Here is a 23142-nt window from a genome sequence, read left to right as displayed (position 1 = left end):
AACAGAGCTGGCGGGGCATGTTTCTGTTAGTAGTTATCATTTTACTTAGTTATTATTATTTTTTAAGGAGCAGCTCTGTAGAAGTTGTGCAAAGCAGAGCTGTAAGACTGCCATCGTGATTCTTTAGCTTGAGTCTTTGCTGCTGAAAGCAGCAAGACTGTCTCAGCCAGTGGGCTCTCTTCCATGTTGACTCCCTTGAATGGTTTGCTGTGAAGCCAGTGCGGCGTGAAGATTTACCTGTAACTTGCTCTGCTTCTACACTGAAAGCACTATTTTTTTGAAAGGTCCTGTTTAACGTGAGTGCCTCTAATGTCCTTAGCTAGTGTCTGTATCTCCTGTATTTTTTGCTAGCAGGATTAGTAATTGCAAACTCTGTTACAAACTGTCTGCCAGAGGAATTCTGTGAATTTCGGTGAGGCTGTGTGCCAACTTCCTGCAATGACTGTTGCTTTTCCTTTATGTCCCCAGCTCCCATGGAAATCCTTAACAAGCATAATAGAGTATTACTATATGTGGAAAACTACAGACAGATACGTTCAGCAGGTAAGAAAGTCAGAATCACCTCTTTCATTCCAAGAGAAGCTGTTTTCCTTGCCACTGAAGGCAAACATTGCAGATTTATCCTTCTTTGTGGAGTTCAGGCTTCCCAATAGATGGGTTCTGTTATCATCCAAAGCTCTGATTTCTTATCACTGAACTCACCAGCCATCCTGTAGATGTGTGAAAGCTCTGAGCCAAGTAAAGTAGCAGCAAACATTTAAAAATGTGGTATCCACATGGTTATACCTGTTTTGGAATGAGATAGCTTGAGGAAGTATATACAGTTAATCTCTACCTGTAAACAAGTTCAAGGTCAGCAGTAACTTTAGTTTGGGGTTTTTACTGAGGGAGTAGTTGATGTACAACAAGAAAGTTATTTCCCTCCACTACCTGCCCGTGACTTTGATTGCAGCTGCACTGAGTCTCCCTCACGTAAGTCCTGTAAGGTGTTTGGGAAGCTTTGGTGGCTCAAATTCCCAGACTCTTACTTGAGTGTCAGTCGAGACTGGTGTTTGCAGTCATTTTTATCTCCTCCTTGTTTAAATACAAAGGCTGCTTGGTACCTTGTGCAATGAAAGCATGATGCAAGAAGTATGTGAAAAGTTGTAGAATAACAATAGCTGAAAAATACTTGGAATATTCAGTAGGAAAACTAATTACAAGGGAGAAATGCATAGTGAATTGTTGATGGTAATTATCAGTGTAATGTTCAGGCAACTATTTAAAGCTTTAGAAAAAGTGGAGTTACGAAAATGCACTGCCTTAACTTGCTTCATTAGATATTCAGCCTAGGGTAGAGTCAGTGCCTGGGGCATTGACCAGTATTTGGCATGTGCTAGATTTGTCTACCAAGATCTGCAGTGCAATTGTTTTGCCATTCTCTTTGTGATCGGAACACTTCCAATTACAGAGGGCTCCTCAGGACAAATCAGAACCCTTTTTGAATAAATTCTATATCACATTTTATTTTCTTTTTGTTTAATATATTAAGCAGAGTTAACTGTTGCATCCTCATTCTCATTCAATCAACCTGAATTCGTTCCTTGATTGAAAGTTTTCCTTCCTGTGAAGAAAAGCACGGTAGGAAAGTGAGACCGTGATGGAAGCTTGTGCAGTGGGTGGAAAAAAAGTGCAAAGTAGCAGTTGCATTCTTCTGCCTTTTCCACCTTCTCGAACTTTCCAATTTCAAAGACAAAATTGCAGGGGGGATAGTTGCATGAAAGAGTTTGGTTCTTTGTTCTTGCAGCAATAAAACAGTAATTAAAACAGCACCACAGTTTCTTGTATTGTTTTGCTGCATAATTCTGCAGCGAGTTTTCTTTTGTGGTTGTGCTGTTGTACCTCACGTGTGCTGCCCAGCAAAGAACCAGGGAGTGGGATTTGGGGAAAACTAGCAATTAGAGTCTGTGTGCTTAGGAGACAACGTGAGGATAAGCTGAACAGGTTGAAATTGCAGAACAGAGATACCACATCCATTTCGTTTGAACCGAGCTGAAGACCTCATCTCAAATTCCCAGACTGCACAAGCAAATAATACAAGAAACACTTAGAAAAAGCCTGAGAGAGCTATCTGTATGTAACCACAAATAAAGCATAGGAAGTTTTATTTGGAGTAATGGTGCATTGCGTTTGGTTTTGATTTGTTCAAATTCCTTGACAAAACACAACTTTCAACACCTTTTTTATTTCAGTGCTTTGTCTGTGTCGATTCTTTCCTTAGTCTAATACCACAAAATGGTTCTGGGGCTTATAGCACTTCTGTACTTGAGATATTGAGAATACACATAAGGATATGGCGATTGGGTATCCTGAGTTGTTGGCCTCTTTTGAGGGGGTGATTAATTTATCTTTCAAGTCTACGTGTTATTGTCCTAAAAGTGAGACCAAAAACCCCACTTGCATCTGCTAACTCATTCTTGTAGATTCTTCCATTCTTAGAAGCATTTATTTAAACTATTTTTGAGAGTTGCACAACTTTGTTGGGAAGGCTTTGTCACATGTAGACTGCCTGCTTTGAAAACCAGTTACTGAGAACTGTTTACTTTCTTCTGTATTTCCTTTGAGAATTTCTTGGAGCAAGAACTCTTATCATATCCCTGAAGAAAAATCCTCTCAGTGCCATTAAGGAAGCTGAATTTTGAGTGGACTTAAACAGAAGAACTTTTCTCAGAGCTGAATGATAAGCAAAGTGTGAAGTCCTATGCAAGCTTATAACTAGAGTCCCTGTAGTCAGAATATTCTGGAAATGAGTAATACAAGGTGTGTGTGTTCCAGGATGATTTTGTTTGTTTGAAGATCTTTAATGCTGTTTTGTGTATGACGAGGGGAAATCCTGTAAACTTCAAAGTGTAACACTCCAGCTCTTGGAGAGTTGAAGACTTAAGTCTTCCTAAGTGCGTTTTCATTTGTGCTTGAGAAACATGAAACTTCAAGAGGAAGCTCAAACATTATAAATTCCTGCTCTGTTCTCTTTTTATTATGTAGAAGTGCTGTTAAAGTCCTACACATCAGAGTTTAAGTAGGAGATAAATACAGAACTGGTTTCAAGGTATATGGAGCTGGAAAAGCAAAAAAGTAAAGGAGGAGATGGAGAAAATGAAAGTGCCATTAAATTTGACAATGTGAAGTAGGGGGGAGCTGTGGTAGATCTTGATACAGATAGATAACATTTTTTTGAGGAAAACTAACCTTCATACCTAGGCAAGAGCACTGAGTGACATCTTAATGTACTGGCCTTCATAAAATACTGTGTGCTAGCAAAGTAGAAATAACATCAGAAACACACTTTTCCACATACGTAGGACATGCTGTCCCCAAACACCTCCTATTAATTCTACAATAACCTGCAACTGTAGTTTTGGCAAGCAATTAACAGAGACTGGAGGTACTGCACATCAGTGCTGAAGGAGCCCTGGCAGCTGGAAGCACTTCTGCCAAATGCATCATGGCCTGATTGCCTCCTGGTGCCTCCCAGCAGCACTAGTGTGCTCAGGGTATCGAGAGGGAAAGATGTAAAACATGGATTCCCCTAAATCCAAATAGTGCAGATTAGAGAATATTCTTTCTCAGCATGAACTAAAAAGGGCTGGATGTTTGAGATGCCCCTTTACTGGCTGCTAACCCAACTCTTGCACTGTGGACTTTGAAATATCCCCTGCAGTCCTGGATTTCTTCTGTTACTTTCTCTTTATGAGCATTCACTCTTTTGAAAGCAGATCACAAATGTTTGTTTGTTGTAATACATCACGTTTTTAAGACCTTTCAAGCTTAGTGGATAGAATGAAAGATGTTAAGTCTTGGGGGGGGGAGGCAGGGGGTAAAGAGGACAGACGTTTCCATAGCCCTGTGGGAGATTAAAAAAAAAAAAGTTTGTAATATCTCCCTTTAGTAGGAAGAATATGAGGATGTGTTTGAGGTAGATGGATATGCATATATAACTGGGAGATTCAAGATTTCATTTGGGCCAAGTCTCAAGAAGAAGTTACAAGCAGGATTCTTTTGTGAATGGGAACGTTTGGGCACAAATCCATTCCTAACAGGTAAAGGAACCCAGGTCCCCTATGGAGGGATCGTTCTTGTACTTTCTGCCATCAGTCTGTCAGAGAGCAGGAGGCTCCTGAAGTCTGCTCTATTGGTTGTCAGCTACAAATGCTCAGTGCAGAACCTACCTCCCCTCATCCAGTTCATTGTAGGGCCTCCTGGAAGCCTTCAGGTTTCTTGGGACACTCGAGTGTAATAAAGGAGTGTGCTGTATGAAATGTTTGGCCTTGATCTTATGTCAGCTGAGGGCATTGCTGGGCCCAGGTGACCTGCTGGTAGCTCAGAGCTTGCACCGTGGTCAGCAGTCACAAACCAAATCTGGTGTGGGGTTACCATTTGTCATCCCTTCCCTAAAATATTGCTTCACAGACTAAATTAACCATTTCTCGAAGGCAAGTGACTTTAGACTGCAGATAGCAGAATAATTCTGCTATTGCTAATGCTTTGTGCTTCCATGAAGCTTTTCCATTCATAGATTTCCAAAACTGTCACAACATAATGACTCTAGCTAGCGCCCTTGGGAGCTTTAGTCAAGAACACTGCAGCTTCCCCCCCCACCCCAATTTCCAGTAGAAATACACTGTTAATTTTAAAAAACAGAACAAAAGAGTGTTGTACCAGAGGAAGTTCCCTGAATTTTCTGCTTTGCTCTCAAGGAAATATGTTTCTTATACAAAGTTCATCAGGCAGTAACAGAAGTGTTTATCAGTGCTTGATGTTAGGCTTCCTTGACATCTTCATTCTTTGATTTTTAAGTTGGGTTGGCTTTTATTTGCTGGAATAGGTAAGGGGAATTCTTTCAGAGCCTGGAGAGCTTTGGTGAGGGACTGTTAGGCTGTCAAATGGAGAACATGCTTCAGGCTGCCCATCTGATCAAAGCAAGCTTTGTGCTTACTGGAAGCTTTTACTTAATTGTTTTTGCACATGACCATCGTTTCCTTGTATAAAGAATTTATATCTTCCCACTTGCCATTTTTTTTTCAATTCTATTATGTTTTCTTGTGCTTCTTATTTCTATGCAGATGTTGACTTTTGCTTTACAGTTATTTTACAAGACTGAGCCTTGAGGCTGTTTGTTTGAAAAAATAATTAAAAAAAAAAAAAAGAACTAATCTGTCTAGAGTACGAGTGAAGCCCCCAGCAAACACTGCCCTGCTGGTTTGTCTGAGAGTGATGAAGCACTGGCACAGCTGCACAGAGAGGTGGTGGAGTCTCCTTCTCTAGAGACATTCAAGACCCACCTGGATGCCTACCTGTGCAACCTGGGCTAGGGAGCTGCTTTGGCAGGGGGGTTGGGCTAGATGATCTCTAGAGGTCCCTTCCAACCCTAGAGTTCTGTGATTCTGTTATTATGTTAGGGTAGAGGCCTCCAGAGGTTCCTTCCAACCTAAGTTTATTTAGTTTATGTAGTAAGGAGGACATTTTACCCTTAGAATGTCCCTTATTACTATTAAATGAATGTGAAGATCTGAGTTTTGGAAGGAGTTCTTGGCCAGTTAGCAAAGCTCCTGCTTGCTGTTTTCCTCTGCCTTGTTTCTTGTGCCATGTGCTTTGTTCAAAGCAAGAAGCAGTGTGGTTTTGAAGGCATTTATCCTCCACTTCCCATCGAAAGGATCATGTAATCCACCTCCAGAATCATGGAAAGAATAAACATTCCTGCCTGGGGTTCGTTTCCTTTCTGTCTACAGGGGACAGTCATAATAGAGCTGGTCCACAGAAAGCTTTTTGCCTTTAGAAAGTGAAATGGATGGGTTGCCCATGGCTGATACTTAATGTGAACTGATTACGTACCATAATTACCTAAAAGTTCTGTTAGTTCTGTCTCAGTAGTTGAGCTGGTAGCTTTTAAAGGAAATCTCCAGTTTTGAGTCAGTTTTCAATCAGTTAAAATAAGTAAATAAGGGGACTGTTGACAGAAAGGGTCCTTCAGACTCTTGGAATTCTTTCACCTGTTGAGGAAATATGATGGAGCAGATGTTTTCTTCCAGCTAGTCGGTGCATATTACCAAGGAGGACATGCGCAGGCTGCTATGTCACATCTTTCTCTGTAGGGGAAGAGAAAGAGATGAGGAAGGAACGATGTATGAGTTTGTATTGGAGTGGGAGAAATTGTCCTTAGTCGTTTGTAATCTCTATATTTTAATCTTTTATTTCAAAATGCTGCGTACATAGTCGGTTAATGCCCACAGTTGTTTCAGTGTCTGTTTTCCAATTGGAAAAGGGTTTTGTAGTAGCTGCTCAAGGGAAAGGAACACTTACCTGTTTGTTAATAAACACTTATGTTTTTACAGGTGCTTTACATGACTGGGTAAAATAGCCCTTCTTTTCTTTTTGTTTCTCTAACCTTTCTTTCTGATTTTTTTTTCTCTTCAAAGAAACGATTGAAAGCAGCAGAAGCAGAAAGCAAGCTAAAACAAGTGTATATACCCAACTAGTAAGTATCTTTATTGTTTTGTTCTTTCTTATTTCATTGTGTCTGGTGTAGCAGTTTCCATGGCCTGTCAGTGTTATGTATTAGCTTTAATTATATAATGAGAGCCACAGTCGAACAAACAATGTCAGAGAATTACTAAATTAGGTTACCAATGTAATGGGCCTTCTGCCGACGCTTACATAGGCTTGAGTTCCTTTTTATTTCAGCTGAGTTAATGCTAAACACCCAGATGCTAATAAACAACTTGGAGCCCTGTGAAAGAGAAGATGATAGCTGTGGTATTTCAAAGCTGGTGAGAACAAAGCGGTGCTCCTCCCAGCGAGCCTGTGCTGCTGCTCTGAGCGTACAAAGGGCTGAGCTGTTCCCACGAGCTGACCTCCTGCTTCTGGAGCACACGGTGTTTCCTCCACGGGTAGCTGAGGGCTTTCCCTTCAGGGCTTTCCTGGTTAGATTGCTCTGCTGCCACGTTGCTCATTTTCTTCGTATCATATGCTTCCTGAAGCAACCGTTGCTTATCTTCTGATTTCTATATTGATTGTGCTATTGAAAGTTGGGTCTGTACTATCATGCACAAAAGGGTAGCTAATGAACTGCGTAATCCTAATGCATCTGTTTTCCTTAATTATTGTCATGTCAATATCTCCCATGTAAATTTACCAAAACTTAGGTGTAATATTAGGAGTGAAGCCAAACAGAATACTTGTCATACCATTTTTCAACAGAATTGCCTTTTTCTGGAGGGTTTTCCTGTGTGGGGGGACATCAGATTAAATGTGAACTCAAAATGGGCTAAGCTTGTAAAGTCCAAATGTAATTTGGACTGTGAATGCAAAAGGTTATTGCAGATGAGAGGTTGGTAGTCTTCTGTTGATCTTGGATTATGGTGTGTGTGGGTACAGCTTTGTTTCTGAAGGGCTACGGTGCTCATTTGATAATGACTGTCTGCAGTGGTATCTTGTCCTTCAGCCCTCTATCTCAGCGAGATAACTCTTGTTGCTATCTAGAGAAAGCAGTCAAATCAACAGCTTACCTCTCTGCTTCAGGACAAGAGTGTCTCCGGTGTTGATTTCCAGTCACAGGTGATCTTTATCAGTGTTGTTCCTGGACTTACATATTAATTGACAAAAAAATTTAGCTTCTCCTTCAGTGTCCTTCATACATATCAGGAAAGATATCAGTTGTGTACATGACAATCCCACCTGAATGCTTCTGCTGCTTTTTCCCCCCCAGTTAATACCTGCAAATATGTCAACAATTTAAGTATTTCTAAAATTCTGGATTATTTCTACTCAAGTTTCATTGCAAGATCTGGCACATGGGGAATATATTGCATCTACATTGCCTTGTGACCTAGAAGATTATATTCTTGGCTTTTAAAAGCAATACACAGTGTAAGGATCTACATATCAACATTATTGATTTGTCTTTATCATGTTACTGAGCCCATTCCTGTTTCAAGGCTTGAACCATAATGATCTGCTTGTCACCTCCGTAATAAATGACTGGATGTAGCCTGTCACAAGACCTATGCAGAAACACATCAGCAGATAGAGTGAAACCTATTCCAGCAATAACTGGAATAAAACTGTTTGCAAGTAGAGGCCCAGAAGGATATCGTTTGTCTCTGGCTTGCTTCCACTGATAGGACTTCCATTTGTTCCTGCGATGTTAATAGAAAAATCTAGAGCAAAGGGAAGAAAAATAGCAAGAGAAATAATAGAAGCAGCCTTCAAGAGTGATTTGTCATCCTACATGTATATTATACAGTGAAAGATAAGGGCTCTAAGTGAAGCTTTAAAGTTGATATTTTTTAACCTAGGAGTATACTACAAATTTATAATATGAGGGACTGAAGCATGGAGAGACTGCACACATTGTGCAGTCATTCGTGTAATTGATGTGAGGTTCCCAAGTCCTCAGACAACACCGTGGATGTTGGACATCAGTTTATCAGAAGAGCCCTGGTATTGGGCAGACACCTGTAGTTGATGTGACTGAACCCAGTGCTTGTGTGTGGGTTCGTGAGACATCTGTAGGGCTGTGTCAGCAGGAGTGGTGTTAAATAAAGCAGTAGCAGAATCTGAATGTACGGAGAGATTCCATATTCTTTTCATCCTGCCAGTGTGGTGGTAGGATTTGCAGTGTTGTTCCAGTCTCAGTCATTCTTCTGTGTGACTTCTGTAGCCACACATGCTTCTTAAGCCTTTGTGAAAGTCATATTCTGATTTTACAAATCTTGTGGGCATCATGTGTACTTTTACTTGCTTCTGTATGATGACAGTCTGCTTGTTGGGCTGGTGCTTTTGGGGATTAGGACATCTGCAAATCATGATGGCTAAGGCATGCAGTGTTTTGCAGCTTTTCTCTTTTGCTTTAATCCAAACTGTATCAGCAGGGGAACAGCAAAGGGAAAGGGAAGAGCTCAATACACGTGGAGTCTCCAGTCTCTAAAGTGTACCAATGTAAAATGTAAATTCTGACTGTATCCATAGCTGCATAGATCCATATTGCGCATAGAATTCATTAATTTAGCTCAGGATCTCAGAGCACTTCTATGAGTTGTAAATGCTGCCTCACAAAAAAATCATAAAATAGGGGAATAGTATTTCCCCTGCCTCTTTTTTAATTTAAGCTAATTGGGAAATTGGAGGATTAGGTCAAAGCTTTCAGTGACTACACAGGGAGAATGCTTGGCAAGCTAAAGATAATTCCTTTATCTGTTTCTTTGTCATCCTCTGCCTGAGGTGCAGGACTTTTCTCCTGTCCTTTTTAATGGTGCAGAGGTCCGTTGCAGCATGGGAAACTTGGAGGTGTAATGCTGTTCTTTCCTTGTAGCTGTGCTAGTTAAGAGTGACCTTCAACACTTAGAAAATGAAAGGCTAACAATCCTTACGAAGGATTAAAAAACTGATCCTGTTTCCTATTTTTGAGCCTTTATTTCTTAATTATTTTGCATCTAGGACCATTTCCTGAGTAAGTGGAATTATTACTGACAGCGTTAGGTTGGTTGTTACTTTCAACTGCTAAAATGTGCTTGTGCTGTTCTCCGTGGCACAGGGTTATATACTGTCTGATGGCTGCTTCTCTCTGCACGTGCTTTCACATCTCCATCTCTTCAGATGAGACTGAGCTGTGTAACACTGCCCTGCAACTTTTCTCATCCCTGTTCCCTCATAATGGTGCTCCATTGCAGTTGAAATCCATCTCAGAGGTTTCTACTCTTGATTTAAGAAATGGAAATTGTAGTTTACCACTCCATTAGTATTCTCGCTTCCTCATTTGCATTTTTCACTTCAGCTTCATTAATTGCCTAATGATTCATTCAGTTATTCATCTGATTCTCTTGTTAATAGCTAGAGCAAGGTTTGGTGGTATCAAACAACTTTAATTAACAAATTGTCAACAATCAAGAGCCTTTTGGATCTCATCTGCTGGAAACAGCTGACCAGATGCTGTTGTCACAAGCTGTGGAGCTGAAGCTCAGCCCTGGAGCAGGGCACTTTCTGGTGCTTATTGTAGCTACGTTGGCTGTCGGCTCCCAAAACACCAACACGTGAAGAAGTTGCTGCCACAACTCCTCGTTAATGTTGGTGATCAGCTTTCACCTGCTCACATGTGTCTGCAGTACAGGTTGGATAAGGATTCTTGGTAAGATAATAGAGCCAGGCTGCCCGCCTTGCCACACGTGATGCTGGTGCTTTGGATGTTCATGGCAGTGTGTGCAGCCTTGTTCTCAACAGGCTGTTTACAGCCATTCCGATCAGCACTTCCCGACACAGTGCTCAGAAAGCAGAGCCTGTGTGTGTTCTGTACTGATGGATTTTGGCCTCCTTTAGTGCCATTTCTCTGAGGTTGGGTCAGTGTATAGAAGGGAAGCAGTGTGCCTGGTGTCGTGACAAGCTCTGAAGCAGAGCCTTTCCTTCAGTCTTTCATTCTGTTTATCAAGCAAACACTGCTTGTGATGGTGTGCCTCTGTGAGGACTGTTTGTTTTTCAGCATGGTGGGGATGTTTGCACATGGGGCTTGCTGGTGAATCATTGGCAAAAGTGGTGCTGCAGCAGGTTACTATAGAGATGTCCCAGCACAAAACACTGGGAAGCGTGAACATGCCTTGCTTCAGCTCCTGCTTTGTTTGGTCAGGTCTGCACAGCTCGTGGTGTCCAACCTCACTGTTCTGCTAAGGACCTCAGAACCTTCTAATCCTTGTAAGAGCCAGGCAAGGTAGTAAATAAAAGCAGAGGAAAACCTGGGTGAGCTTGTAAATCTAAAGACCTTTAATTTTTTTCCCTCTTCTCTGCTTCTTTTGGTCTGTGTACGGGCTGCTCAGTGCAGTGAAGGAACAGTATTTTCATGGGATTTCTGCAAGGAGCACTGCTGGAGCACTGCCTCAAGTTTCTCTCAGGCTGGGCAAATATCTCTAGCAAATGCATGCATGATTTGTGGTGGTCATTCCTTGCATGATCCGCTGTGCTACTACAGAAATGGGGCTGTACTGAGTCTGCCCATCTGCTTTCAAATGAAGAGGATGGTGACCTCTTCTGGCTTCCAGGGTGGTGTAAGCTTTCAGGTAGAGTTTGTGATGCAGCTGCAAGGATCAGTTAACTTCAGAATGTGGTCACTTGGAAATCCTTTGCTTTCAGGAGTCACTGCTGAGGTGGTGAAACCAGCACTGCTGCTCCATTAGAAAGAACTCATTTGACCCTTTTTCACCAGTGTTGCTCTTGAAACACCAGACTGAGTGAAGAGCGATGAATATTCTGTGTCACTTAGATCTGTCCAACTGATGTGTAAGAATCTGTGTTTTCAGAAAGCTATTCTATAGAGCCCATTTTAAGACATGCCTCCTTGAGCATGCAGGCTCCAAAACATCTGTTTATTAGGTGAAAACCAAAGAATATGCCCGCTCCCTTTTTCAGGCAAGAAGAAAATGTGGCTGAGATGTAATTGGCATTAGAATTTGGCCTTGCATCCAGAAGCCTGCACCACAGGCTGTGTGCTTTTTGTTGCTTCCATAGGCTGAGCTCCTCACAGCAGCTTGGAGTCCTTGTGGTTTTTGTAAGCACTCTGTATGCTTCTCCAAACCTTCTCACGTGACTCGTCCCATCTTCCTCCATTTCCCCGAAGTCTGTCCCTGCAGTATTGACTCTCTGTGCTTCTAGTTCCCCCTCTCATGCTGAGGTTCTTTAGAATGTCTCCTTTTCTCTCTCTGACATCTTCTATAGAGATTATGTACTCTTCCATCTGCTTTCCATGCCAAGGTTTTGCTCGCCCTCCCATTTTCAGCTCCTGCCAGTAACTTTTTATTTTCCTGAGTCAACATCTTTAGTGGCATATAGGGATGAGCAGAGATGATTCAGATGTTGTTAAATCAGGATGTATTGACAGATGTTAATGGATTTCTTGCTCAAGGGATGTTAAATATTGGGACTTCTTGCATTTAGAAGAAGCCGGAATGCTTACTAGGAGGAGTGCAGATTATGGATTAAGACTTGTAAGAAGGTTTATATTCCTTAATGTCTCTATCTATGTGCTACATCCAAAGATTTAAAGTATTGAGTGTTCTCGTGCAAATTGTGGCTACATGATGCAAACCTTTGCAGTAAGACAATGTGAAAATATGTATGTGACAGTTACTTGTAAGGTTATCTTAGCCTCAGTAAGGCAAAGCATGGCCTTTCTCTGCCTACTCTCCTTCTCCATCCCCTGTGCTGTATCTTGGAGACTTACATAATACATCTTCACATTGAGGACAGGGAGAGATCTGTAGATAAGGTCTCTTTGCCAGCTGGACTAGAATGTCTGGGACTGTGATCAGGTTGCCTGCCTTGCCCCAGTGGTTTGGGTCTCTTAAAAATGGCATCTAACTAATAGAATATGGACATTAGAGAGAGTGTGTTTGTGAGTGTTGGATTGCTGGTAAGTACAGCTCCTTTTTGTTGAAAGCTACACGATGAACAAAACTTCAGTCTTCAATTTCAAATGTTTTGAGCCATGGTTTTTCTGAAGTCACACAGAAATTACATGCCTTGATTAATGTTTCTCCTCCTTTTTGCTTTGTGTTTTAAGTAACAAGCCAAACCCCAACCAGATCAATGTAAATAATGTCAAACCAGGAGTGGTAAATGGTACTGGAGTGCAGGCACAGAACGCGGCAGCAGGACGGGCCTGTGAAAGCTGTTATAGTAAGTGACATGCAAATATGGCACTCGTGCATAGGGAGCAAGTGCTGTGCTATATGCAGTAGAGGAGAAGCTGTGTGGTGTGGGTGTGGGTGGCAGAGAAGGCTTTGGAATGGAGGGGGGAACTGAATTTGACATAGCAGCATTTAAGCAAAATGTTATTTGAAGTCACTGGCTTTACATTGCTGAACGTAATGAGGAAGCACATAAAAGTGAGTCAGTAAATGCCCTACGTAATTGTGGGTAGCTGTTGAGCAGAGATTTCAATCACCAAGCTGTGAACTTGATCATTTTTCATAGATTTTTAGTACATTTCAAAATACGGAATATCGTATTTGATCTGCTGCCTGGTACTAAAATACTGAGTTCTGTCACTTGTTCTCCTTTATGGAGAGCCTTTGATTTCTGAAACATAGGACTGCAGGAGGAGTCAAGTCACAGACTTGCCTCATGTTCTTCCATTGTAAAATTAACATGAAGGGAGTTCACAAAGAGTCTTCCATCCTTCCCTGAAGAAATTGTTGTTGACGAGTATTGCAAAATTCAGTTTTGTTGGCAGGAATTTTTCCCATCCTGCTATGTATTTCTTCTGTTCATGTTTTAAAAGGGTTTTGTGTGTAATTGATTTCAGTGAAACAGCAATGTAGCAGTGATGACAATAAAGCCATTATGAGGTTTTTAAGGTCTTTTTGCACTGTCTTTATTATGTGGGCTTTCTTTTGTGATGGTTCTGAAGAAAATAAGCTCTGAAAAACGCTCCCGTTTAAGGACATATATAATTTCCACCTTTGTTATCTCTAGCCACACAGTCTTACCAGTGGTATTCTTGGGGTCCCCCTAACATGCAGTGTCGCCTCTGTGCATCCTGTTGGACGTACTGGAAGAAATACGGTGGCTTGAAAATGCCAACTCGGTTAGATGGAGAGAGACCAGGACCAAACCGCAATAATTTGGTAGGTATCAGCACAGCAGGCCGCTCGATGATCTTGTCTGGGAAGCTCAATGCCATGATTTCTAACTGTTCTTAAATATATAACAACAGAAAGAATGCCTTCAACCCCCAAAGTAGTCCTCAGGTTGGATATTTCATGGCTTGCAGAAGCTGGCACGTTGATTCCAGCTGTGTGTAATTTGTTGTCGAGTTCCACCCCGAGGAGAAAAATCACCAGTGTGATGTCAAATGCATGGCATAATCTCATGGCAAAAATTGGGATGCCAGCCTGTATTCCTGATAGTCTGTTTCCATGATTTTTGCTGCAGGGGGAGGACTGATTTTGCATAAAGGCATTTGTTACTTCCTGAAAACTGTTCCCTTTCCCAAGGCGTTTTCAGAATTAGATATCCCAGATAGATAGTAGCTTTTTAGAGATCCCCTGTCTTGTTTTTCTGCTTCGTCCTGTTTTGTTAATCAATTCTCCTTTCTTCTGTATGGTCTTTGGGTAAGCATTTTGTGAGCTTCTCTTTGCCTATGGTACTTGGTAAGTGTAAGCTCAAAGCATCCTAAGTTGAGTTGACTGGAAAGAGTGTCTGCATCACTAGAGTGGCTATGGACATAAGGGTAGTGCACACTGAATTCTGTACTTCAGTTCTTTCTTTTTCTCCCTCCTAGTTTTGCTCCCACTGCTTTCCTATTCTGTTTCTTTCCTTTTGTCTCCATGCTTTCCTGGCTTCCTCTTGCCATCTGAAACAACTTAGGTGCAGATGCTTAGGTGCTTTTATCAGCCCTATAGCTGTTGTTAGTTAAAACGTATGTAAATGGTGTGAGGGGAAAAACCTTGTTCTTCCCAACCTGAAATTTCCTTATTTTCCCTACCTGCAGGTTTGAAGCAAGGAGATGTTGCTTTACTTACTTGATGGGTTTACTTGGTTGATTTTCATGAAAAAGATGCTGCTTTTGCTCTCTGTAGTATATAAATGTCATTATTATTATTTATTACGTATAGTGAACTCTGGAAATTGATTCGTTGAGTTCAGAGTAGGAATTAAAACAAAGTCCTACAACTTTGAGACACAGATGTTCTCGTGTGCCCTAAATTTGCTTTGGGAAGTAAGTTTGTGGTGCATACAGCTACTTTTGATTTTCCTTTTCCTCCTACAAGTGCTTTGTTCTGAAGAATTTGCACTACATATCCAGGTCAAGTCTAAGCACCCAATGTTTGGGAGTCTTTCTATAAACTCTGTGAACCCTAAATCATTTGATAGCATGCAGCAGCTTTTTTAGGACTGACTTTGGATCCCCACTTGAAAATTTGGGACAGCATAGAAGTAAATAAACCCCTGTGGAGAGAAAATGTTTACATCCATAAACCTCCTTTGAAATATTACAGAAAAAAATAACAAACACTGATGGTAAGATTTGGGAAATGGTACATAGCTGTGCTGAAAATAGTTTTGTCTGTAATATTGTTTTTTCTCATGTGTCTCTGAATCAGTAATTGAAAGGGATTTGATGGTTTTATTTCTGTTTTTTTTTTAAGGCTCTCTAATAATTATTTCCTTCCTTTTAGAGTCCTCATGGTGTGCCAGTACGAAATAGTGGGAGCCCCAAGTTTGCTATGAAGACACGACAAGCTTTTTATCTCCATACAACGAAACTGACAAGAATTGCCAGACGTTTATGTCGAGATATCTTACGCCCCTGGCATGCTGCAAGACATCCCTATCTGCCTATTAACAGTGCAGCAATCAAAGCAGAATGTGAGTGGCAATGCAACTGGGCACCTACTTGCAAAGGGCAAAGGAGTTCTTTGCTATTCCTTTGCTATCGAGTTGCATTTCTTGATACTCCTGCTTGCTGTTAGCCCTCCCACAAAGTCTGGCTATACTTGTGGAGTGCTCTACATGATGGCAGGCTAGACAAATAACTTTAAAAATTCATGAGTTTTTGGTTTGTTTTAAAATATTCTTGTTTGCTCTTACCTTTGGTGTTCTCCTGCATTTGCATCTTGCTGCTGAGACATGCATGCATGCAACCTGTAAATGCTTGTTTTGGTTGGAAAGCTCTCTCAGAACACCTGAGTTATTCACGTAGCTCTGCTACATTAACTTAATCTTTTTACCCTCTAATTCTTTCTCTTTGTTTTACAGGCACAGCACGTTTACCAGAGGCATCAGAAAACCCATTGCTATTAAAGCAAGTGGTTCGAAAGCCTTTAGAAGCAGTACTCCGGTATTTAGGTATTAAAACAGACAACAACATAAAAACCAAACAAGCAAAGAGTCCTACAACCTAATTCTGCTGTTTCTTTTTCCACGTTGTTCTGGATTCAGATGCTTGTTCTGGGTTTAAAAACAAACAACAAAAGATGAGAACCTTCCCATGAACTTCTCTGTTTTCCTTTTGCTGTTCAATCTGACAGGCCTAGTTGCTCAGCGACGTGCTGGGAGCTTGCTAAGCTCTATCCAGAGCATTTTCTTAAGTGAGGCAGGGGGAAACAACACTGTTTGCTGTGTCCTATGTTGCATGCGTGGACAAGTTACCCTCTGCTAACGCAGGCATGGGTGTAATGTTCTGGGAACATCTGGTTGGTGTGTTCCTCCTGTTTTCAGGCTGTCTGGATGCATTGCATCTGGGCCCTCCAGGGAGACTCAAACATAGCACAGAGCTGCTCAGGTTTAGCACAGCGTGTGAAGCAGCTGCTGGCTGTTGCTGTGCTGGAGCTAGGCTATGGGACATATACTTCCGTTCATCTTAACCTTGTCTTTTTTTCTGTTTTCTTGAGTACTTGGGCCTCTCATCAGCTGATCTCTGGTGGAGTATTAAGTAATTCTTTCATGACGTAACAGCTCTGACTAAAGTAGACTTCCCTAGTCCTGTTGGTTGTTAGAAATACCCTTAAGCTGTGTCTCAGGTCATTATAGCAGTCTGATCACAGAAAGCTAGCTTGGACCATTGTACTTTGAAGGACTCTTTCTCAGCCAGAAGAGTTCAGACTTAGTGTTCTTTATGGTGTTACTCTGAATCCTCACTTCTTTGCCAAGTTAAAAATTGTATTTTTACAAACCTTGCTGAACTGGTAAAGTTGTGATTTGCTCAGAGTTCAGCAGCCCTTCGTGAGTGCCCAAATAACATGGAGCAGTCCAAAAATAATACCAGATCACTGCAGAATAGTGTTTTGAAAATAGATTTGTAGTGTTCTTGTAATCAACTCATAACCCTGAACAGTGGATATTACGGCATTAGGTTTAACATATTTGATTGAAGTGAATTCCTTAATATACTAAAAATGATTTGTGTTAATAAATCTTCAGTCAAAATTGCTGGCAGAGGTAACTTTTGTGTAAGGGAAGATACACTTGGTGACCTTGAAAGTTTGCAGGTTGCTTCCAGATTTGTAACTTCACTATCTTCGTTAATACAAGTAACTCCTTGCTGTTTCACAACAGAATCTCATCCATGTCCTCCGAAACCAGACCCTGCAAAGAGCTTATCCAGTTCTCTCAACAATCTGACTCCTGCTAAGTTTACACCTGTCATTAATAATGGGTCCCCAACTATCCTGGGAAAAAGAAGTTACGAACAACACAATGGAATGGATGGTAAATATTTTTCTGCTGCATGTCCATTGTGTGCATAGGCTCCTTATTCTGTCCTGTCAGTATGCAAGGATACTGTTTAAGATCATAGGCTGAAGTTCAGGTTTTTACTGTTAGGGTTGTATTTTCTTTTCCTTTTGTAGAAGTTGCATCCTCCATTTCTAGTTGGTTATGACACGTGGTGTGTACATCAGGTTACCGTGTTAGTGGAACTCTGGCTAGCTTTACCAACCTGGCAAGTGGGACAGGGAGAAACTTCCCTTCTTTTTTTTCTTTTCTTTTTGTAATGAGTAGTATGAAGTAAGCCTTAATAACCATATGCAGTGCTATTTCCTGTTACTCATGAGGTTTGCAGGCTTTTGATCTGTAGGTTGTAGAGGTGTGTTTCCCAGGTGGCTTTGTAATGTGTGGGTCACCTGGGTTTCAGAAAAGCTCCCAGAGGCTGCATGCCGTTGTGAGATGCAGGCTGCTGCTTAGGCAGGGCAGGCAGAAGTGCCAGACCTGGTGTGCCCGGGACCTGCTCCTGCCTTGCAGTTCTGTTGGCACTGAGAACCTCTGGTCAGTTTTGCTGGGCTTTGTCTCCCCAAGAGTAAAAGGCAAAGGGAAGGTGTTTGAAGTGGGAGGCAGACAAAGGATGTTCTGGCATGGAATGCAGGGCTCCCTTCTGAGGAGCTGCTGTTGCCTGAGAGTGCTGGGAAGAGAAAGTGCAGTCTTTTCTTCAGATGATGATAAAAGGGCCTATTGAATTCAGATGATCGTAACAGAAGTGAGAAGATGGAGGGGTAGCTCTCCTTAAAGAGGGAGAGGAACTTTAGCTTTATAGTGACTCTGAGCAGGGAGGGAGATCTCTGTTGTCTGCCCAGAAGTGAGCAAAAGTTAAATCACCTTGCAGATTCTTCCTTGGAGGGGAAACAGTTACTTCCTGCTGTGTCTTATTCCTATAGACTTAGGCTGTCATAATAGAGTAAAATTGCAGTGAAGTTTTGATAGAGCCAAGTAGAATCTGCCTCCCTTTTTTTACCTTTAATTTTTAACTTCATATAAGTACAGACATTTGATACCTTACTGTTTGTGTTTTAACATTAACAACTTATAAAACTGCTGTTGTTCAGGTTGCTGATGTGATATTTTTCTCTTTTCTGTTCACTTGTGCTCTGTCAGGCAACATGAAGAAGCGCCTGTTGATGCCTAGCAGGGGTAAGACCTTGAAGCTGCGCTCAGCTTATGCTAGGACAGTGACTTCTAGTTTCATCTGCTGGCTTGTCTGTGCTTTGTGGCTAATGATGCTGTTTGTACATTCTGTGTTGATGTCTGTGTTCCTTGGGTAACCATTTCCACCTGTGGTTATGCTGCTCACCTTCCAAGCTTTCCACATGCAGATAAGCAATCTTACACAACCGTACTGAAGTCATGAACTGATGACTCATTTCTCCACTCTGACAGTTTTTAGCAGTTGCGTGAAACTACTGAAAGCTGTGATGGTTAGTTTGAAACTAGCTATTGTTTCACTGTTTGACTTTTAAGAAATCAAAGTTTCAGACATCCTGAACTGCTTTAAATTCACGTCGACCGAAAGAAACAGAAGATGGTATTCACAGCAGGTCCCAGGTTCAAGCCTCTGCCTTTCCCATTGTTGAGTGGACAGTCGCACCAACGTGAAGCTGCCTGCATGTTCTTTTCTTGTAGTAGAAATTACAGCTTTTTTAATTCCTGCAGGGGGAAAAAACCAAACCAGCCTGTTTTGACTAAAGAACAGTCCTGAAAGATTTTCTTTGGAATAATGCAGAAGTGCATGTGAAGTTGCTTGTCCAAGTTCACGTGGACTGACAATTTGGAATAGCTGGTGTATGAAACCTCAGTGTGAGACAGGCAAACACAGAAACTTAGATATAGGCATTAAGTGACCTGCACCGCATGCCCTGATGTTAAGCTTTGTCTGTAATGGCTGAGATAGCAGATGACTGTTACCAATATCTATGTGCATGCATACGGAAGTGCATGTGGAGGCAACAGCAAGGGTGAGGACAGTGATCTTGTCTTGCTGTCCTTGGGATCTTACACTTTGATACTTTCTTCCTGAGTTTTTAATGTGCTTTTCAGTTTTGGGAAACATAATAGAGCTCTTCCAACTCAGTCTGGCTTCCTCAGAAGTGTGTCCAGTTTAGGAGGGAGGGAGCTGGGGAGTGGCTCAGAACATCCACAGCTCCTGGTGGCTTACAGCCATTTCTGCTGCTCCTTGTTAAACATCCTTGTCAGCAGGCTGAGAGCCAAGTTGCTCAGCAGTTGATGCACTCCTGAAGGATGGAGGTGTTGAGGCTCAAAGGAAGGAAGAAGAGCCGACCCCTTTCCTCACACTGTCCCTATGGAAAGTGCTGGATTTCATACCCAGAGAACAGTTTCTTGTTGTAAGCGGAGCACAATTTTAGAGAAGCACTTGCCCAGGCTGCTTAGAGTACACGTTCCTCTGAAGCATACCTGAAGCTGTGCAGGGGTCATCTCTCAAGTGCCTGCTGCTCTCTCTGCTCTGTCTCCAACCAGCCACTGAAAGGCTCTGAGCACCATTTGTTCCCATTACTGCTAGGTGGCTGAGTTTGACTCAGATCCAGGCTGTTTACCTGCTGGACTAACGAGTGTTAACGGGATGTTGTGAGCAGTTCAGCTGAAGCTTGTTGGTTGGGATTAATTGTGAATGGATAATATTTGCCACCCTGCAATTTCCATACCTGGGTTGCTGGCAGCTTTGCTGAGATGCAGCAGAAAAACCACCTGCAAAGAAACAAGTCTTGAAGAACTTGCATTGAGATCTGGTGGACACAAGGGATCAGATGGTGGAAGTTTGATAGAGCTGGTTGTGGTGCAGAGCCAGTTTGTGTTGGTGCTGCTCAGTGCTGGTTCCCAGTTGCCTTGCACAGGAGCTGGTAAGCTTTGCTGGCACTGGGCATGGCTACCTAATGACTGCTGCCTGTGTGGTGCCAGGACAGGGAACGTGGTGTGAGGCATCCCCTTGGTTCTGCATGGAGTCATGCTGGCTGATTAATATGAGGTCTGCTTGGTGAGATGGAGGGCAGGAGGTCAGAGGAGAGGCAGAGCATGAGCTGTGGAAGTATTGTGGAAGAGGGTGAGAGGCACTGAGAGTGACGCAACCAAAATTTAGGAGCCAACAAGTTATGGCAACGTAAAAGGTTTGAATTAACTCCTTTATCCAGAAGTGACTGACTTTCGGATTATAACAGTCCTAAAAAATGAGGAAAAAATAATGAGAGTAAAACTGAATTATTATAATCATTCAGATTCTTGTTTGTAAACATAGATGTGTTACACTGCTGCTACAGGAGGGTGTTCTGAGTTTTCCCATCCTCAGCGATACGCAGTGGCATCCTGCCTGGTTCAGGTCATTTCTGCAGGAGTGTACCACAAAGAAAAGTTGAATGGTGAGACTGAAAGACATTTTGTCTGCCTCTGCTGAAACAATTTTCAAGGAGATAATAACTTATTGCAGTGCAATATCCAGTCTGTTTCCTGTTGACGTGCTGTGCTGGTGGCATCTGGAGGATACCTCATGGTTTGGGCAGGTGGCTGCGTCAGTCTCTGAGTTCTGAGGGCACACAACTGGTACAGTGGGCTTCAGCCGAAGTCTGTTTGCTGAAAACTGGTGATAGAAGCCTTTTGGCACTGGGCTATTACTTCCAAACTTGTGGGGGATGGTATCTGTGCTGTTGGGGGTGGCGGGTTGCAGAGCTGGCAGTGTGTGATGAGTCGGAATGGCTTGCCTTGTGGCCAGGTCCTAAAGCAGTATGGAACCGAGAGAATTGCTTTGCAGGGAATGAGCCAAATAGCAGCAGAAGCTGGTATTCTTGCTTGCTGTAAAGCATGAAGATCCATGTGTATACATATATTTTGGTGGTCAGGTTTCTAAGGCATGTAAATTCCCATAGCACCTGCCCTCGTTTAGAATTAGGGGATCCGGTATTGCTGAATATCAAAGGTTTTGGGATGTTCCTTCAGGCAGCACTGCTGGAAGGTTTTCCTTTGAGCTTTTACCACCCTCTGTTGTTAGGGTGATGGGGGGTGGTTAGAATTGAGCCCTCAGAAAAGCCTAATGAATGGAATGCTGTGAACGTTCTCGTATGAAAGGAAACAGTTCCTAACTGACTTGGTATACCAAAGTGGTGCCTGAGAGTGGAAAGATTGAGGGTAGAAGACCACCTCGTCTGTATGCTCAGCTTGGGCTCCCTGTGAAGAGAAGTGGGAGCAAAGGAAAGGCTGAGAAACAGGAATGTTGGTGGGGAGAGATCAAGGATGAAAAGAAAAAGACTGCTGTTCCTGAGCAGCAGCCTGAACTAGTGTAACTTGACCATGGAAACATTGGAAATGGCTGAAATGTTAAGGGGTACTTCAGGTTTTTTTTGCTTGAAAACGTTGCTCCTTCTCTTGCCACTGTAACTCCAGCTGAATATCTTTCTTTTCCCATCCGCTTTGTTCTAAAGAAAAGCATAATTCTTTCACCTGTACTTTTGCTTTCCCTCTTTAAGTTGCATTGCAGGCATCATTAGGCATACCCTATCTTTCCCAGCACTCCTGCAGCATTAGGCTGCATGGGCAAACTGGTGCAGACCTCTGCTTTTGGAGCATGAGAAGTGCAGGGAGTCTCACAAGCTGTAGGATCAATGAGATGTTAAAAGTGGATACATTTACTCCTTTTTTCCATTTACATTCTGGAGCTTTTCAGGCAGTATTTACTGAGAGTGATTTTCTGAGGAAGATGAAGGGATGTTTTATTTTCTGAACCCTGCTTACTTTTGTCCTTCCAGCTGTTCAGCATGAGGCCTAAGTGATGCTCTTCCATACAGATCCCTACAGGATGGAGGGAGGGAGCACTGGGAGGTTTTTTTTTCCCTTGCACCATGCTAGCTTTCATCTAATCAAATGAGCTTTTCAAGGTCATCACGTGCACTGTAAAATTGGCAGAAGGAGAGGGAGCGTGAAGGAATAGCAGGAACAAAGGGGGAAGGCTTTTCCTAGCAACAAACATACACTGATAAAAGTGGCAGCTTCATGTAATACACCGAAAAACTGGAGAGAGCTATGAAAAGGATGAAGGCATGAGAAACACACAAAGTGGAAGTTGTAGATGTTTGTCTCTGCTGACTAGAGCAGCAAAAGTGTAATAATAGAGGGCTGTTTAGTCTATCTGGGACTGGAATAATGAGCTGCAGTAGCCAGAAGGTACAGCAGGAAAATTTGTGCTGGAAACAAGCTGCAGATTTTTGAGTGAGGTGAATTAACCGTTGAAATACCTTGCTTCTGCTACTGGGCATTTCTGGAACAAAATGTAGCATCAGTCAAATTTAATGTGTTCTGCTTTGTTGCATCTCAGCTTTTTGTGGGATAACATGAATGAACTCCTAGAACTGGAAGCATTACAGCTTTGTGTGCCTAGCATTAGTTTATTCATCAAGAGATGTACATGAAAATGGAAACAGTGTTTGTGATCAAAAACAGCTGTAGAGCTGGGAATACAGGGAAGTTCTCTGGCATCAGCTAGGTAGGAAAACTGACTGAGCCAAAAAAGACCTTCGAAGTCACTTAAGAGTTTGTGAAAAAATAGATCTTATGTTGGTGCATAAGCTGCATTAAAATTCTGCCTTTATCAGCAGTGACACTTCCAAAGCTGAGGATTCCTGGCCAGTACCCCTGCCCGTCCTGGAATGGCTGTAAACAGGTGCCAGTATTGCTCCCTTGAGAAATAATAATGCAGTACTGGGAGAAGTCCTGGCTTTAGCTGCTGATATCCAGCTCGGTGTAATGCCAGGGCCAGGAGAGCAAATGCTTGGTGCTGCTTTAAGCAGTGACTATTTCTTGCCAGCAGTGGCATTGCTGGGAGTAATGGCAAGTTGCTTGTGTTGCTTATTG

General features: G+C 42.2%; 1 protein-coding gene across 3 annotated transcripts in view; it reads left to right on the top strand.

The window, feature by feature from the left end:
* Window positions 1-23142, top strand: part of MTA1 (metastasis associated 1) — a 66329-nt gene that overhangs the window by 30593 nt on the left and 12594 nt on the right. For 2 of the 3 annotated variants that reach the window (XM_065743979.1, XM_065743986.1), the window contains exons 10-17: window positions 469-543; window positions 6456-6514; window positions 12581-12696; window positions 13495-13646; window positions 15201-15390; window positions 15781-15870; window positions 17080-17232; window positions 18391-18426. In XM_065743979.1, coding sequence (XP_065600051.1) covers window positions 469-543; window positions 6456-6514; window positions 12581-12696; window positions 13495-13646; window positions 15201-15390; window positions 15781-15870; window positions 17080-17232; window positions 18391-18426 — 871 coding nt within the window. Of the gene's footprint in view, window positions 1-468; window positions 544-6455; window positions 6515-12580; window positions 12697-13494; window positions 13647-15200; window positions 15391-15780; window positions 15871-17079; window positions 17233-18390; window positions 18427-23142 lie in introns of those variants that run through there. The other variant, XM_065743995.1, reaches the window with a different exon arrangement.

This window comes from Cyrtonyx montezumae, unplaced genomic scaffold (assembly GCF_038088225.1).
Source record: "Cyrtonyx montezumae isolate F1298 unplaced genomic scaffold, pur_monq_1.0 scaffold_1, whole genome shotgun sequence".
Taxonomy (NCBI): domain Eukaryota; kingdom Metazoa; phylum Chordata; class Aves; order Galliformes; family Odontophoridae; genus Cyrtonyx; species Cyrtonyx montezumae.
Note: the sequence above shows the minus strand (reverse complement) of the source record. Positions and strands in the feature narration are given on the sequence as shown.